Raw genomic sequence first — 18,490 nt, forward strand, 5'->3', positions numbered from 1 at the left:
AAGGTCACACAGAATAGGAAAAAGATTTTTTCTGGAGTCGGACATTTAAAGCTTTGGATTCTACCCACAGAAGTCGTGTGGCACTAAACAAGTGCTTTATCCTTTTGGGTCTTGGTTTATGCATCTATAAATTGGAAGACATCATTGCTACTAGGCATTGTTGTCTTGGAGATTGGAGTCCATGCCCCAAGAATTCCTAGGTTTTATTCCTTTAAAGACTTATGACAGTATTTGCCTCACTGAGGTCATTATAATTGCTGGGGTAACTATAATTAGTGAGGTAACCACAAAGGGTTAGTCAAGTTTAAGTTTCCAAATCCATGCAAACTATATGGCTAAGAAAAGGATAACGAGACAGCTCAGCAGGTAAAGCACTTACTTGTGCAAGCCTGTGATCCCATAGAGGAAAGAGAAAACCAGAAAACCAATTCACAAAGTTGTCTTCAACCACATATGTCATGGTACATGAAACACAAACACACACACACTCACACACACACACACACACACACACACACACACATGCAAAGAGAGGGGGGTATAAATAGATAAATAGTTTTTATTATCAAACATACAATTATCTCCAATAGGAGTGTCAAAGAGAATTGGATCTTTTCTCCAAAAGTTAAACATAATTATCATATAACCCTTCAATTGCACTCTTAGGTGTATACCTAAAGGACTGAGAGGAAAGAAAGAAGTATGTGTGCATGTGTGTTCATATCAGGCCTATACACAATAGCTAAAATAGAAATGACAAACATTAATGGATAAATGAATGTAAAGCATATATTAGTAGATACATGCAAAGAAATATTTGGCATGAAATACTGATACATGCTACAGCACAGATGAACATCTGAAACATGTTGCAGAGTGAAAAAGGTACACCAAAAATATCACTGATCAGTAGTTCCATTTATATGGCATAACCAGAATAGATGAGTCCAAGGAGGTAGAAAATAGATGGATGTCAGCCAGAGGCTGAGAGTAGGAGAGATGGGGGAAACCTACTTTATAGGTAAAGGGTTTCAGTTGGCAGGAATGGAAATAGATACAGCAGTTGCTCTCTCACACTTACTTCCCAGTTTTCACATGTGCTGTGGCCTTCTGTACACAACATTCCCCAACACTAGGATCTGCCACATTCTCTTCTACCTTTTACCTAATGTCCCAAAAGAAAGCCTCACAGAGCTTTGCACCCAGGAGTATAATGCTTGGTTATGTGTTTCCTTGGCAACCATGCTTCCTTCATCTTGGTAGTTATTCGTTTCACAACCAACCTGAGCCCAGGACCCTGTTTGTGTATATCATTTCATACTCTAGCACTATAAACCATAACATTTTTTAAAGAACAAATGAATTAGAGACACCAGAATATGATATACCACTATAAAATATACAATTCTTTGACAGTCTGTTGTTGTTATTTTATCATTCTTTCCTCCGACTGGCTGTAATTGGCAGATATGTAAGTGTGAATCTTTGTTAACTTCCTGGTAACCCCAGGAAAAAAGTTGTCCCAAGATTTGCAAAGGGTAAGGAGTAGCTGTCACTTTGAAGCCATGAAAGCAACATGATGTTAGCATAGCTCCCCCAATACTTTTAGTGACAATGGGCTCCTCTGTCTCGGAAATTACACAAAAATCTGTAAAATAAGCTTGAGAAGGAACAAAGAACTGACCTCTATCCTTTCACACATACGCCCCCTAGTGCCAAGAACTAGCAAATATGCTAAAGTAGGAAATGAAATCCAGATAAAGCGATTTCACTGGCCTCTTTAAAAATGTACTGGACTCACTTGCAATAGAGGAAAAAGACTGACTGTTTGAGCATAGGGTATGAATTCTCTTCTATTTATGGCACCCAAACTGAAGTAGCAGTGTCTGGAGCTTCCAGTCACCCCAAGCAACTGTGCCAACCTTAGCCCTGAGTCTTTAGGTATACCGGTCTTTGAAAGAGTTTAAGCAAATAGATAGATAGATAGATAGATAGATAGATAGATAGATAGATAGATAGATAGATAGATAGATAGATAGATAGATAGATAGATAGAACTTTGTAGATATATGATAGAGATAAATTTTTCTGTAAGCAAGTATTACATACACACACACACACACACACACACACAGTCTCTGATATTCCTAGTTTTATGTCTCTTTAGGTTTGAGGATTGAAGAGTGGCATCTCTGTGGTTAATTTTATAAGGTGGATTCATGAATCATTCAGCTAAGCTCATTCCATTTATAAGACTTCTCTTTGATAATCACATGCTCATGGACAAGGTGCGGTGTGTCTTGATCCAAGACCTCCCCATGTTTTCCACATACACAATGAAATGCTTATAGATGCTATGTCACTGTAGAGAAAAACCTGGGAACCCACCAAAGAAACAAGAAGTAGCTTTGCCTTCTGGTGGGTATTTATTACCTTGGCACTGAATTAGCACTATTCTTCTCCCACTCGCTAATGAGGTAATTTAGCACAAATTACTTGAAAATGGCTTTATTATATATGTGGTTGGCAAGAAGTAGTGCTTATCTAAACTTGGTGTGCACAAAAGTAAAACACAATAAAAGTGGTCGTCCGTGATGATAAACTGGGACTACTACTGCTTCTAAGCTTCCAAGCCTTTGGGTTACTTCAGAGTAGCTGCAATTCTAATGCCCAGGACACTTCACACCAGTGGCACAGCAATAACAACAACAACGACAACAACAACAACAACAACAACAGCAACAACAACAACAACAAGAGATGTTTTTGCAACATTGGTGAATGGCAAAGAGTTCCCTCCTGGAAAGAGACTTAAACGGACTCTGAACTTACTGTGGCTCAAAAACTTTCAAATTTTCTCGAGTCCACTGTATGAACCTCAGAATCATACTCATTCTTCTTTGTTAACCTCTATTTTCCCTAATTCTACCCAGCATCCATGCATTCCTTTACCCCTATCTAAAGGTTTCTTTTCCAAATTATGGCCATACTTCGAACACTCAGATTCATTTAATGTATATTTATCAAAGGCTTGTTATGGGCCAGGCACTATGCTAAATACTAGACTTCAGCAATAGATGTGGTTACCACCCTCCTGAAGGACATAGATCAGCTCATGGCAGGAAGGGTTGTGTTCTTAACTAAACCACCAAAGGTGCACGCAGCATAAAGGCTTCAGGAGATGGCGCGTCAGCTGGGATCTGCCCATTACGAAGAAGGTGATCTAATACATTAGAAAATGCTCTCCAAGTTGCAACATATGCAAAGGCCATGAGTAAGAACAGATTAATAAAGTGTGTTTGCTCTCTCCAACCCTGTCTCCCGGACCCTGTGTTCTACTATCTCTGCTTACGGAAATCCTCGAAAACAGGTTTGAATCCTACCTCTCCCCTCTTTTCTAAATTCTTTCATTAGTGTACATTCACTGTACAAGTGATGGGTTTAATAATGGCATTCTTACTCAAGAATATAATTACTTTATGCTTGTTTATTCCCCATTAACTGCTCCTGTTACCCTCCCCTTCCTCTTTCCTAATAGTCCCTCCCCTTCTTTTTTTTTTCCTTTTTTTTTTTTTTTATTAACTTGAGTATTTCTTATATACATTTCGAGTGTTATTCCCTTTCCCGGTTTCCGGGCAAAAATCCCCCTCCCCCCTCCCCCCTTCCCCTCCCCCCTCCCCCCTCCCCCTCCCTCCTCCCCCCTCCCCTTCCTTATGGGTATTCCCCTCCCAACCCTCCCCCCATTGCCGCCCTCCCCCCAATAGTCTAGTTCACTGAGTCCCTCCCCTTCTAATGCTAGGAAACCATCTGCAGTAGAGAGATGTGTCTCCTGCCTCTGTCCCTAGTACCCCCGATAGAATCATTTTTATTTCCTTCCATGTGTAATCTACTAAAGTACTTGCTGGTGGGAACCAAGTTTTGCGTTTAATGAGCCTCAGAGCTTGAAATGGTGGTTGGTAGGTAGCTGATTCCCACAAAGTTGAAGTCTAGGTAAGACAATTGTAACTAGTACGTTGTTTGATACCAGGTGGAACAATGACTTTGGAAACTTAAGTCGGAGAGAGATAAACCATGAACGATATCGACCCAGTAAATGGAGAATTTTCATTTCGTTTTCCTGAAGGAAAGGCCTAAAACAGTTGGTCCTCCAGTGCACCAGAGGGCCAAGCAGAAAGACGCGAAACTACAAATGTGTGCAGCGGTTTGTACTTCCATAAGCTTTCTGGGCGAGGAAACAACCCGGTCTCATCCCCACAATCCTCAGCAGCGAGGACTGCGAGTCCCATGGTGCTATGCGACTACACAGGACTCGGTTTAGAAAGCTTGCTGTGGGACAAACTCGCCACCAGCAAATGGGCGCCAGAGGTTCTCCAAGATCCCGGTTTCTTAGGGCGGTAAAGGCGGGAAGAGATGGGGAAGGGGCGATGGACTAGAGGGATAAGCTCTGAGTCATGAGAAGTGTGGCTCTGTGAAGAGGCCTAGCTTTGTTAAAGAAAAACCCCACAAGTGTTTTAGTGACAGATCGGAAACTACATTTCCCAGCATCCTTATGGTGAGAGAACTTCATTGTCCGAAAGCCTCTGCGAGAATCAACAACATTCCGCTTCCCTTTGCTGACCCGGAGCTCCGAGAATATGAGGAACCGCTGGATTTGGCGGTTCCTGCGTCCCGAGTGCAGTGGAATCCGCTGGATTTCAAGTCCCCACGGGCGTCTGTCACCCGCCCTGCGGAGAGGTGAGGCGAAGACTCGCTCAGGGAGAATGTTCGGGCGGGTGTGCCTGCTCAGGCGTCCGCGAGAGTGACACACCCCCTACAGGGCCCCGCCCACCCGCGCAAAGCCACCCGCGAGGCTCCGGGGAGGGCGGGTCGCTGGCTGAACCGATGGGGTCTGTTGGAGGGCTGCCTTCCTTTTAGACCCAGCGGACTTGCCCTTCCGCTAGGCTTCTGAATTGGTGGGGGCACGGAGCGGGGTTCAGTGTCATAACGTTAATGAACTCTTAGGTAGTTTGCGAGTATCCTGGTTTACAAATTACATAGTGGGGTTTTGTTTTGTTTTTAAATGCCCTGGAACCTATACATTTCCAAACACTTGGGCCCTTTGTTAGTCTGTGTATCCAGGAGACTATCTTACTTTACTCTGAGAACTATTTCCTAGAGTTTTTTTATACTTTTGTTTTTCATTTTTTTCCACCGTAAAAGGCATCCCAACCTCCACATTTTATTATTTCTGGATCTATTATGAATTTGAGCTATTCAGACACATTTCTCCTCCCTCCACACTTGTGTGGTTTTGTTGTTTGCCACTGTTTTGTTTATAGCCTGTTATTTAATTCTATTTATTCCACTAACTTGAAGTCAAGGCTGCCCTTGTCTGCTGTTTAACTGCTAGAATTAGTCACATCTTTGATTACGTATTTAGATAGTATAAATACACAGTCTGATGGACTTTTCAAAAAAGGATAGGGATGTGGGTCCACTAGTAAAAGCATGTGCTGCACAAGAATAACAACACACAGTAGAATCCCCAGTACCCTCATAAAAGGCCCTTGCTGTGGCTCTCAGCCATTCCAGGTTCAATGAGAGCTGCCCTTTTAGAGAAATAGGAGCATGACAGCAGGATACAAAGGCCTCACACACAAAGGGGTAGCATTATTTTGAATATGAGGAAATAATTCAAATCTCAATTTATCTGTGTACTTTTATCAAAATTATAGCACCCCAGGAAAATGTTAATATTTTAATATAATTGTCAGGTTATTCCCCTTGAATCTGATTACTCTTGAGAGGAAATCTTGTCCCCTCTCCCTTAAAATTAGTGCATGGTTTGTGTTCCTGCTCACTCTAGACAAATAATGTCAATAGTCTAGCAAATTTGAAAGTTGATCCTTATCCCATGGAAATACCTTATTTGGTCCAACACTCTTTAAATAGTGAAATGCAGAGGAAGCTGTGATTTGTCTAAATTTTCTCATTGATGGTGCTGCAGTCTTAATTTGTTATTATTAACCACACTTAGCAGAATATCAGAAACACTACAGATGTTTCTTTTTAAGTACAGATTGCCAGCCTTATGACTAAGAAGTACTGAATTAGTCCTCAGGTGGAGAGGGGAGTGTTTTCATTAGTTCATTTAATTTGCCATAGATCTCCTATAGCACATATACAGCATGTCAGTAGACTCTAATGTTAGGGTATATTCTTTGGAGTTGTTTGAGATGAGTTTCACTGTGTAACCAACCTTAGCTGTCCTAGAGCTCTAGATCAGGTTGGCCTTGAACTCGCAGAAATACACTGGACTGCCTTCTGAGTGTTGGAATTAAACCTGTCCTTTAAGTAATTAGATATATAAGTAGCTTGGGATAAAGTAAAACAACACAGGCTATAGATAAGATGTGAGCTTTGTAGTCAAAAGAACCTAAATTTGAATCCTATTACCTATCACTGTGTCTGTAACCTAAGCAAATTCCTTTGCCTTTTCTAAGCCTGGTATGGTTTGATCTAGTCTGAACTGGTTTCAGTATGTAACTCGGGCTAGCATTGAATTATGATCCTCCTGCCTCAGTCTCTTGAGTGCTAGAATCACCATATTCAGCATTAGGTACCAAATGCAGCTTTAATGCATGATCTTTTAATTTAAAAATGAGAATACTACTACCTTGTTTTGGAAGCATTTATCTGGTAGAACACCTTATACTTGACTACCACACTGACAGTTACTATCTTTTTTTAAAAAAAAAATCATTTATTATATATAAGTGCACTATAGCTGTCTTCAGACACACCAGAAGAGGGCATCAGATTCTATTACAGATGGTTGTGAGCCACCATGTGGTTGCTGGGAATTGAAGTCAGGACCTCTGGAAAAGCAGTCAGTGCTCTAACCACTGAGCCATCTCTCCAGCCTAACAGTTATTATCTTAATGTATCACAATAGTTAAGAATTTTTATACGTGCAGAATTCATCCTTGGAGGAAATATTTCATAGTAAGATTCATCAGACTATACTGTGTTTGAGTTGAGTTTTGGGAATTTAATGGATTAGGACAGGAAGATGTCAGAAATGCCTGGTAGCTCTTAGATCTCCTATACTGATCAGTAAATGCTCCAGAACTTTAAATCAAATTCATTGATTATGACTCACCTGTGTGTCAAAATGCTGTTGCATGACAAAACACATCCATCAGCTCACCTAGTTATAAAGCCCAGTACAGACCAAAGTACAGATTATGACATAATCCAACTTGATGAACCCTGAGATGTACTGGAGTTCCTTACTTTACTGGATAAGCAGAAATGACTGAAAGCATTACCAAGGCCCACCCCCATGGGTGACAGCTCATAATGCTGGGAACCTGGAGCATACCATACAGCCTGCAGGCAGTTCAGTAGTATCCTTTCCAAGTGCCTCAGTTGGTCTGAACCGTTTAGGCAGTTTGTCTGCTTTCTGCTTCTTTGGGACAGCTGTTCTGGTCTGAGTCCTCTTTCAGCTCAGCTTGTCTGAGTCTCCTTAGCGTGTGGCTCCTCCCAGAATCTCTGCAGCATCTTTCATTCTGAGAAGGACTCTCATCTTGTATTGCTTATTCTATCAGGAAGTTGTATACAATCCAGCCTAAGGAGCTTCCCTGAAGGGGTGACATGTTCCCATGTTGAAGGGAACTGTAACACAAGTGCCCTTGTGAGTCCTAAAGATACAGTATGAAAAATACAGCCAAGGTAGCATAGGGCTTCTAGACTGGTTCAATTACCCATTAACCATTATAGCTGAGAACCAGGAAATAAATGATATGGGTACAGATGGGAACAGAAGGTCAGAACATACACATACAAAGATTTTTTAAGGAACTTCTGCACACTGAACAAAGTAGGGCAGACTCTGTTTCCCTGTAGTTAGAATAGAAGCAGTGGCATCTAAAGCAGTTAATACATACATTAGGATTTAGACCAACTCTTAGTATTTGAATGCTAAAAGAAAAAAATGAATATCTGTTAATGTTTGCCATGTACAGGATAGCATCAAATGTGAAAGGGGTTGAGAAGAGTCAGTTAATTTGAGTGACGTTACAGGACACCTATTTGGGAAGCTAGAATTGTATTTAAATGCATGAGGAGAGCTCTTTAGAAGCAAGCCAAAGTGTGATACCACTGTAAATTACTACAAGATAATCTTTTTCTATTTTCAGGTTTCTTGACCACTACAACTAAGTCGTATTATGATAGAAGGCCAGTGGAAATAACTCCTTTAGAACAAAGAAAATTAACTTTTGATACCCATGCATTGGTGCAGGACTTGGAAACTCATGGTGAGAAACATGAATACTTAGAAGAAAATTAGCAGCACTCATATAATAAATGCCCAAGTCAGCGGCACTGTTACCAACAATTAAGAGGGATTATTGAAAGAGAATGCTGACCATACACTGGAATGTTTTATAGTCACTTAAAGTCATTGTTAGGAAGGATATATAGAGAATGAAAAAAAGCATAGCATAAAATTACATGCCCAGAATGATAGCATTTTTTGGCTAATACTAAATTCTGAATGGAAATATAAATGTGGAAGAATAAAAAATTAATATTTCCAGATATGGTAATATATTACAAGGGAACACCTGTTTGGCAGTGCAGAGTGGTATTCAGAAATACTGAATCTGCTTACTAAAATTCTAGATAAATGTCTTAGGAATCAATAAAAGAAAGTTTAGTAATTTTATAGAAAAGTAGGCAAAGGCCATAAAAAAGTAGTGCACAGAAAAATAATAAAAATGTATGCATCTACCTAACTTCACTATCAACCAAGTACTATTGTAGAATAAATGAAAATAATGAAATACCATTTTATTGCCAATGATATGCTCACTACCAAAAAAGACTAGAAATATTCAATTTTGTTGTATATCTAATTAGGGATTACAGAGTGCTTTTAAAATAAGATAGTACTGTCCATCTTTTCATTGTAACTGTTTTAAGTATTATAGTTGAGCTACTGAAAGTTTGTTGGCTGTCTCTTCTGCTGGTGAGGTATGTTTTAAATGCAGATTTGCTTGTCTGCAGGATTTGACAAAGGGCAAGCACAGACGATTGTGTCGGTCCTAAGTACGTTATCAAATGTCAGCCTGGATACTGTCTACAAGGAGATGGTGACGAAAGCCCAACAGGTAATACGTCCATTTTTTATCACTCCTCATAGTTCCATTACATAATCTTTTCCAAGGAAGGAGGAAAGGATGAATTAGAAAGGCCTTTCTCAGAATCTGCCTAGAAGAATTGGAGTGCCCATAACAAGAGTGCTTGATAGCTAGAGTGGAATTCAGTCATCTTCCCTTGTGAGAGATGAATGTAGAATTTCAATCATGGGGTAGACTGCAGTGAAAACTCTTCCCCTGGAAAATTCTCCAACGCAAAAGAGCTAGCCTTTCAACATGTTTTGAATGGCCGTGCCATGGTTATTTTTTACAGACTTTGTAAGCTAGAAAGAACTAACATGGGTGAAGTATTTAAATCTGATGGGATATAAAATTCTTCAAAAAGAATTAAACATTATTTATTGGGGGTGAGGGTACATGCCATGGCACAAGTGTGGAGGTCAGAGGACAGCTTTCGAGAGTTGGTTCTCTCCTGCCACCATGTGAGTCCGGGGGTTGAACTCAAGTTGTGATGCTAAGGCAGCACACATGCTTACCCACTAAGTCATTTTGCTGACCTGTGCATGGCTTGAGTGATTTTTAAGGCTTCATATTTCAATGATAACAGACAAAAATCAACCAGACATTTCAACTGTTTAAAAATCTGTTTTCTTCTTATACTTAATTTTATTTTTTTCAAATTTAGTCTTTTTCCTTCAGATGGTTATTTCATAACCATAAATATTAAGGTTTCTTATATAAAATTAGAATCTTCTTTATGCAGTTTAGTTATTTTAAGGGTTAGAGAAAAATCAAAAGCTCTTAAAGATTTTTACTGTATTTCTTAATTTGTTAGACATTAAAATACCTTAACTTTCTTTTCAATTTTGCATTATTTTTAGCATATCTTATTTCCGGATCATCACAAACTAGTAAATTAAAGAAATGGAAAAAATGGCCAAGCATTTAATTAATTCTCCCAAAGCTCTGTTATGTCTTATAGTGGTCTAGTCAAAGGAGCTATTGACATTTTCAATAAAATAACTTACTATTACATGTTAAGCATGCTTTTTATGCAAGCATGGATTTAAAACTATGATTTGAGGACCATTCCTGCTGCCAGAAACACTTAGTCCTGCATACTAAAAATAGCACTCAGTGTAAAAATGTTACTATGAAAAACTTTTGGCTTTTAAAACTACTGGTTTGTGCGGCTGGAGAGATGGCTCAGCAGTTAAGAACACTGACTGTTCTTCCAGAGGTCCTGAGTTCAATTCCCAGCAACCACATGGTGGCTCACAACCATATGTAATGGGATCTGATTCCCTTTTCGGATATGTCTGAAGGCAGTGACAGTGTGCTCATATAAATAAAAATTAATTAAAAAAAAAGGTGTTTTGTTAAAAAAAAAAAATACTGGTTTGCGATGTTAAAAACACCCTGTTCATTTAGGAACCTAATCCCACCTCTAGGATAAAAGAATAATGAAGGTAAAGTTAGTTTTTAGAAGGAAGCAGCCATGTTTGAAAGTGTTGTCTAATGAGTGGCAGACAAAGTGAGGAATCAGAGAAAGATCTGACAGAATAGCATGTGCCCAACTCTCACCAAAAGAGAGAAAGAAGAAGCTATTTAAGAGAGAAGAGTGCAAAGAGAAAGGGAGAGGGTGCAGTTTTTCTGGGACGGAGTAAAACCAGATTGCAACATGTTAGCGTTTTGACATTCTTTTAAACAATTCAAAAGTAAAAGGATGCCACTATTTCATGTCACTCAGTTATTTTTATTTTATTTCCTAGGAAATAACCATCCAGCAGCTAATGGCTCATTTGGATTCCATCAGAAAAGACATGGTCATCCTAGAGAAAAGTGAATTTGCAAATCTGAGAGCAGAGAATGAGGTAACAGAATTTTTAGCTTACTAGTAGTGATAAAAAAGTAACTGATCTCACAAGTATGCTAGTAAATAACTTAGTAACACCAAATAATATGATGTATTACAAAGCTTTTAAATTAAAAAGTCACTGTTTAAAGGTGGGCATGGTGATATACACCTTTAATTCCAGCACTTAGGAGACAGAGACTGGTTGATTCTCTGTGTGTCTAAGGCCAGCCTGATCTACATAGCACATTCCAGACCAACTAAGGCTAAAGTGAGATCCTGTCTCAAAAAACAAACACAAGTCACTGTTTAAAGGTTAAATTAGATTACCTAATCTTCATCTCCAAACCAGTTTCTTACATACTGAGTACATACTGTAAGGTGTTTATATAAAAATCATAGAAAGAGGGAAGGATCTGAGCTGTAAAGTTCTGTTTATGTGTGTGGCTGTATGTATATGGGTGCAGGTGCCAAAAGAGGGCATCAGATCCTGTGGTGTAGGAGTGACAGGTAGTAGTAAGCAACCTAACTTGGCTGCTAGGAACCTGAACTCAAGCCCCCTAGAAGAGCAGGAAGCACTCCTAACCACTGAGCCATCTCTGTGAACCCCCAAGATGTACTTTTGTAGTTAAATCCAGATCAACTTAGTTTAAGATTTATTTGGGGGAATAGAGGCTTAGGAGGGGAAAGGAGGAGGGCTGTAGAGAGAGACATGCCTATAGAGGTCAGAAGAGGGTGTCAAATCCCCTGACACTGGGGTCATAGGCGGCTGGTCCAACTCAGGGCCTTTAGAGCAGCAGCAAGCAGTCTTAACCACTGAGCCACGTCTCAACCAGCTCTAGCTTAAATATTTTTCAATTTAAAAAAGTAAATCATTTTAAAAGTAAAATTTAACACCAAAACTAAATGTTTTGTACCTAAAATATATTTAATGAACACACTGGTCTGTTCTTTTTTAAAATCATAATTCTTTATTAAAAAAGCCAGATACCCAAATTTTACTAAGTTTTGAAACTTAAAGTAATCACAGGCACTTTTGGATTGATCCTAACTGTCACCTCTTTTACACCTAGAAAATGAAAATTGAACTAGATCAAGTTAAGCAGCAGCTGATTGTAAGTGAAATTTATTCCACTAGTTTCAAAACAAATACCCATTACAAGATCATTTTTTAAAATACTAATTTTCTTTAAAGAATGAAACCAGTCGAATCAGAGCAGACAATAGGCTGGACATCAACCTGGAGCGGAGCAGAGTGACAGATATGGTAACATGCTTCTTAAAATTTGTTTTTTCACTTCTTGTGTGCGTGCCCAGTAGTGTGTTTTTTTTTAAAGATTATCTTTAATTATGTATAGATGTAAGTATGATTATATATCCACCTAGGAGGCCAGAGGTGTTAATCCCCTGGGGCTGGTGTTACATACAGTTGTGAGCAGTCCAGTGTGAGTGCAGGAAATCAGAAAAAGCAGTAAGTCCTCTAACTGCTGAGCTATTTTTCCAGCCCCTCCGATACGTTTTTAAATAAGCGTTCTTGTTGTATTTATTCCTTCTGAAGTCATTTGTAGCCCCTCTCACGTTGCTGTTGTTATAACACATGTGGACATGAGAGGCAACTTTGCAGGTTCTCTCACCTGCCGTGGGCTCCAGAGACCCAGCTCAGGCTTTGGGCGTGTGCGGCAGCTGTCATCTTGCTGCTCATTCTCTCTCTTAATCTGACGTCATATCGTTTAGTTCACAGATCAAGAAAAACAACTTATGGAAGCAACCAATGAATTTACCAAAAAGGTAAGTTACTATGTAGAAGTTTCTCTTTCATATCTCATGTGCTTTTCTAAGTTTTAGTTGTAAGTTTGGGTTACCTAGCCCTAAAGAATCTGATTCTTCACCTCCGTCACAGTTTGCCAGCACTGTGGGGAAAGCCACCCTGAGGAAATGCTGGTTCTTGAGCTGCTACAGTGGAGTAGGAATTAAAGGCTTTCTAGGGCTAGAGAGATGACTCCGCACACCACACTTAACAGGAGTCTGGACTTTGGGTCCTAGCACTCACATCAGGCAGCTCACAACCTCTGTTCCAAGGGTCACATGCCTGATGCCTCCAACACATATCCACACACAGACACACGATGTAAAATAAAATTAAAAACATTTTTAAAAGGATGAAGGATTGGACTGGGCCACAGTCCCAGCACTTGGGAGGCAGAGGTAGATGAGTTTGAGCCCAGTCTGGTCTCTTCATAGTAAGGTCCCAGCCAAAGCTACATAGTGAAACTGTCTACATAGTGAAAAACACACACCTCAAAAAAAGTATTAACTTTCGCATGACATGCTTTTAAAAAATTAAGCTATTTTTTACATTGACGTAACTGTTATAAAAATAAAATACACTATTGTTTAAGTAAATAGATTTAAATTTGAAAAATCCTTAATTTTTTAAACTCAGAGTAAATATTTAATGTTTATTATGTACCAGATACCATTATACATTTACACATGTCTGTTAACGTTTTCAGGTCAGCTCTGTGCTTATTGTTATTTCTACTTTAGCAGTTTGGAAAATAAGATACAAAAAGGTTAAAATCACACAAGCAGGAGGTGGTAGAGCTGGGATAAGAACATAGATTGTAGGGGCTGGAGATGGCTCAGTGGTTAAGAACACTGGCTTCTCTTTCAGAGAAAGATTCAACTTTCAGAGAAAGAGCAACCACATGATGCTCACAGCTATCTATAACTCCAGTTCCAGGGGATCCGTCACCCCTATGCACACATCCACACACGCAGGCAGAACACCAATGCACATGTAAGAATAAATACATTTAAAGGATTCTAATCCAAGCGTGCTATGGAATCCCAGCACTCAGGACTGCAGTGAGTTTGAAGCCAAACCTGGCAAGTATGCAATGTATCCTTTCTCAAAGAACCCAGACTGGAAACCCAGTACTGAGAAGTCCTGTTTATATGCTTAATAACCCTATAAGAAGTCATTAGTAAGTAAACCCCAGCTTTCTGATTTAGCCTCATCCTTTTCTTAAAAGTTCTCTTGCTCAGGATTTAGTAAGGAAGAATCACCTGTGCTCTTTGAAGAACCCATTTTCTTTGACTCCTTGGCCAGAGAAAGTAGATAAACAAGGAAATGAGCAAATTCACATCAACCCATTTCTGAGCTTTGTCCCCTGTGCATGCAAAGTTACCCCCCAGCTTGGTACCAATTTGGTTGGTATTTATGGCAGAATATATTTAAAAGTTGTCTTTTTTATGTTTGAAAGGTTAATAATATTCCAAAGACTTTACATACAAAAGTGTTAGTTCTGGGACTAAAACGTTTGCTTCTTAGGTTATCATATATAGTTAGGTTTTGAATACCCTAAGAGATTTTTAGTAGACTGTGTCCAATATTGAATGATTCAAGAAAATTATTTCCCAATATGAAATTGGAGGAATGTTTTGTCACTTGGCAGTACTCATTACTACTAAGACTTTTTTAAATGCACCATTAGCACACAGTTTTAGGTTTTAATATAAATGTTTTTGTCCATAATATATAGGGATAAAACCTTAATTCTTTGCTTTTTCTGATTTGCTACAGGATATGCAAACTAAAAGTATTATTTCAGAGACCAGTAATAAAATTGACACTGAAATCGCTTCCTTAAAAACACTGATGGAGTCGAGCAAACTTGAGACAATTCGTTATCTTGCAGGTAAGTCTGTCTGTCGGAGTGAATGTTTGGATCTATTGGTTCCTACTCTCAGAATAACCATGCCAGGACAGAGATAAAAAGGAGCTAGAAATTCTCCTTCGTTGCTTGGTACCCTGTTTTCCTTGAAGAAGGTACCAGTTTCAAGATTGGAGTAGCAAGCAGCTGTGCAGTTTTACTGATAGAAAAAGGAGTCTGGTTATCAAGAAGATAAATAAACCCAAGAACAATATGGTAAAATTAATTGTGTAAATTCCACAATGAAAAATGTCATTTTATTGGAAAGGTTTGAAAGGATTAGAAAGATCACAAAAGTAGATATGGGCTGTTAAAAAACATAGCAAAAGGAGAGCAGTGGAGGGTAAGGAAACTTCTTACCTTGGACCAAGTGAGCACATAGACACTGTCCCGTACTTAGATTGGCTCACACTGAGCTCCACAACTTCAGTCTGACCTAAGATTTTTATGGCTCATGTGACAGGAAGAATGTATTTATTAAATATTACTTGTCTAAAGCAGTATGTTTTAATTTAAATTCAAGAGCAATGAAAATCCCCTCACCCTCTTAATTTAGTATTAGTTTATATGTTGTCTTCTGTATACAGGTAAGATACAGTTATAAAAAAGATTTTTCCGTTTTAGTTAACTCCTTGTGTTAAATGTAACTAAGTGTTAGAGGTGTACTTAAACATTAAGTGTTTAACATCTTTTTATTACTAACCATAGTATTTTGAGGTATCAACATGCGAACTTCCCCAGCAGTGTTGCTTTCATTTCTTCATCCTTAAGAGCAGTACTACTGAACATATATGTGCATGTTCACTAAATACACACATTCTATACCCATGTTGCTGTACACATTTAAAATTTGGAGTAACACCAGGCATGGTGGCACATGCCTTTAATCCCAGCACTTGGGAGGCAGAAACAAAACAAAAACCTGGGGGTCAAAAGATATACCTATTTTAAATGTGTGTATCAACAAATGACTATATAAATAAAATTCCTCATCATAGTGGTTTTCTGGCCACCCACTATTTGTGATGTGGCACGTTAGAAGATGAATGTGTCTCAGTCCTCAACTGATGTATATCCCCTTATTTTTTAATTTAAGGGCTCTATTTTTATTTCTAACATTAGGTTCATGTTTAAAATTCAGATTTAAAAAAAAAATCTAAAGTTAGGCTTTGAAAACCCCTACATTGACAAAGTCTGTAGAACCAAAGGTCTTGAGTTCAACTGTAATGCTAAAGGAAATTCTAAAACAGGCATTTGGAATGTTCATTCTCTTCCACAATCAGTCTCAAAGCAACAAAGAAATAGTTTCAGATTCTATCTGGTATTTCCCTATATTCTCCTGAGTATTTACCTAAAGAATACCACAGTTAAAAACAAACAAAATACTGCTGGGTACTTTTAATCCCAGCACTCAGGAAGCAGAGACAGGCAGATCTCTGAGTTCAAGGCCAGCTTGGTCTACAGAGTGAATTCCCAGTCAGGGCTACACAGAGGGATCCTGTGGTAGGGGTAGGGATAACACCACAAAATACTTTTTTACCCTCCAAATTGAAGATGGTGGCATTTTCCAGAAAACTTTCTTTTAGCAGTTCATAGATATACAAGGCAAATCTAATAGACTTAGTGGTAATAGCAAAAGAAATACACAAGTTAGCAATTGTTTTAAAAAAGATTTTGCTGGGTCTAGAGAGAAGGCTTAATGGCTGAGAGCACTGGTTGTTGTTCTAAAGGACCAAGGTTTGATTCTCAGCACCCATATGGAGACTCACAACCATCTGTGACTCCAGGATCCTGTCCCCTCTTCTGGCTTCCACAGGTACCTGACATACACATGGTGAACTGACATAAATGTAGGTATAACACCCATACACATAAAAATAGACTTTCTTAAGTCATCCTTTTGTTTTGCTGAGCATTTGGAACCAGTAATATTGAAGCATCTTCTCCTTCCTCCTTTAAGTATATTTTAGTACTGTTGTTGCCAGTGAGCAGTTTAGGAAGCCACAGTTACACATTTTTAAATAAGTAGGAAGATAAAGCATATATGGATCTATTTGTTCTAGAATACCTGAGATGTTGTTATAAGACAGTAAGATTCCCTTTCTTAAAGATTTACAAACAGCAGACATGGTAGGGTTTGGCTGTCAATTTGCCCAAACCTTCTAGGCTTAGTCTCCCAAGTGTCTGGAAGTATGGGTACATGTCAAAACCTCAACTGTGGAAACACCTCATACGGTCAGTCTGTAGACAAGGCTGTGGGGAATTGTCTTAATGACTGAGAGAAGAACTCAGTCTGATGTGGGTGGCACTACCTCTAGATAGGCTGAAAACAGGCTGAGTGAGACAGTCAGCAACACTGGTTTTGCTTCAGTTCCTTCTCTGGTTCCTGCCTTAAGTTCCTGCCCTGTCTTCCTGCAGTGATTGGGTGTGACTGAGAGTTGTTGAACCCTTTCCTCCCCAAGCTGTTTTGCTCATGGTGTTTATCACAACAACAGAACTCCTAAGACCTTGTGTTAGTAACTTTGAAGCACTGCTTACATTTTCTGACATGACATTTATATTTTTTTAATTATTTTTGTTTTGATCTCTAAAATATAGAAAGCTATTGATGTAACTATTGCCTTTACAAATGCCTTTTATTCTTAGTTTAATTTTCTTGGGAAAAAGAACATGAGATAAAAGTTTGATTTTCTGTTTCTGTTCATTTTTTTTTTATTGTCTGAAATAATTAAGCTATGGCTTGTAACATAGTTTGTTTCTTTTCACAGCCTCGGTGTTCACTTGCTTGGCGATAGCACTGGGGTTTTATAGGTTCTGGAAGGAGAACTGACCCTCCTGTTGCTGCTGCTGGTCACTCCATAGAATGTACTTACTACAAACTCTTCAAAGAACTTGTAGACTAAATGGAGTGTTTTGGTATTTTATTTTTATGTTGTACATCTTTATGTTGAAAAGCTCTAACTCAAAGCCTGGCTTGAGATAGAAGTGCACTTGGTCCTTATCCTCTGACAACTATAGCAATAAAAAGTTTTGCATTTGACCTTTGTAAGTGAAATAGGATTTGTTATCAGATTACATTCTTGTAAACAGTTCTGTAGTCTATACACTTGCTGGATTTTATTTTCTTGGTTATTATTGCAATTAGATTTTTATATAAAATAAAATACTATAACAAAGTTGGTTGATTTTTCAAAGTGACTTCCTATGTAAGTGGAGTTTTTTTTGTAGTGAATAATAAGTTTAAAATAATGTGAATCCCATTTAAATGTGTTATACTTAAAATGAAATGTATAGTTTTTCTGATTACATGTATCTTTTTAATTTTTCATATGTGTAGAATTTGAGGGGTAGATTTTGTGGTGGTTTGTTTGTTTGCTACCAAGGACTGAACCTAAAACTTAGTGTATGTTGGCTGATTAGGTGTCTGCCAACCACCCTCTGTTCCCCAGAAATTATCCTCACCTCCTGAATTATGTCACATTACCCATCTATATGAAACAGACTTTCCCAATGACTCATTTAAATTCAAACATCTCTTGGGTTGTGTGTGTATGTCTGTGTGTGTGTACCATAATACATAGTACCATCTCATAGTTGGGGATTGAAACCTCCTAACCAGAACTAAAAAAAGGTTATTCACATTTGTTTTGCTTGCCTCCTTTTGTTGTTATCTAGTCTTCACATTTCCCTCTTCCTTTTTTCCTCTTTGTTTGTGTATGTGTATGAGTTACATATGTATTCATATGGTGGCCAAACATCACCTTTGGGTGTCTTCC

At 38.6% G+C, this 18,490-nt stretch overlaps 1 protein-coding gene across 1 annotated transcript; it reads left to right on the top strand.

Annotated features, from left to right (window-relative positions):
* Nucleotides 1-4,332: 4,332 nt before the first annotated feature.
* Nucleotides 4,333-17,890, top strand: Ccdc90b (coiled-coil domain containing 90B). Its single transcript, NM_001024885.1, is given in 9 exon segments — nt 4,333-4,734; nt 8,181-8,300; nt 9,052-9,155; nt 10,916-11,017; nt 12,072-12,113; nt 12,194-12,265; nt 12,733-12,786; nt 14,585-14,699; nt 17,483-17,890. Coding segments are annotated over 9 exon segments (771 nt in total). The 5' UTR covers nt 4,333-4,634; the 3' UTR covers nt 17,545-17,890.
* The last annotated feature ends 600 nt before the right edge of the window (nt 17,891-18,490 follow it).

This window comes from Rattus norvegicus, chromosome 1 (assembly GCF_021556685.1).
Source record: "Rattus norvegicus strain SHRSP/BbbUtx chromosome 1, alternate assembly SHRSP_T2T, whole genome shotgun sequence".
In the NCBI taxonomy this organism is placed as follows: Eukaryota; Metazoa; Chordata; class Mammalia; order Rodentia; family Muridae; genus Rattus; species Rattus norvegicus.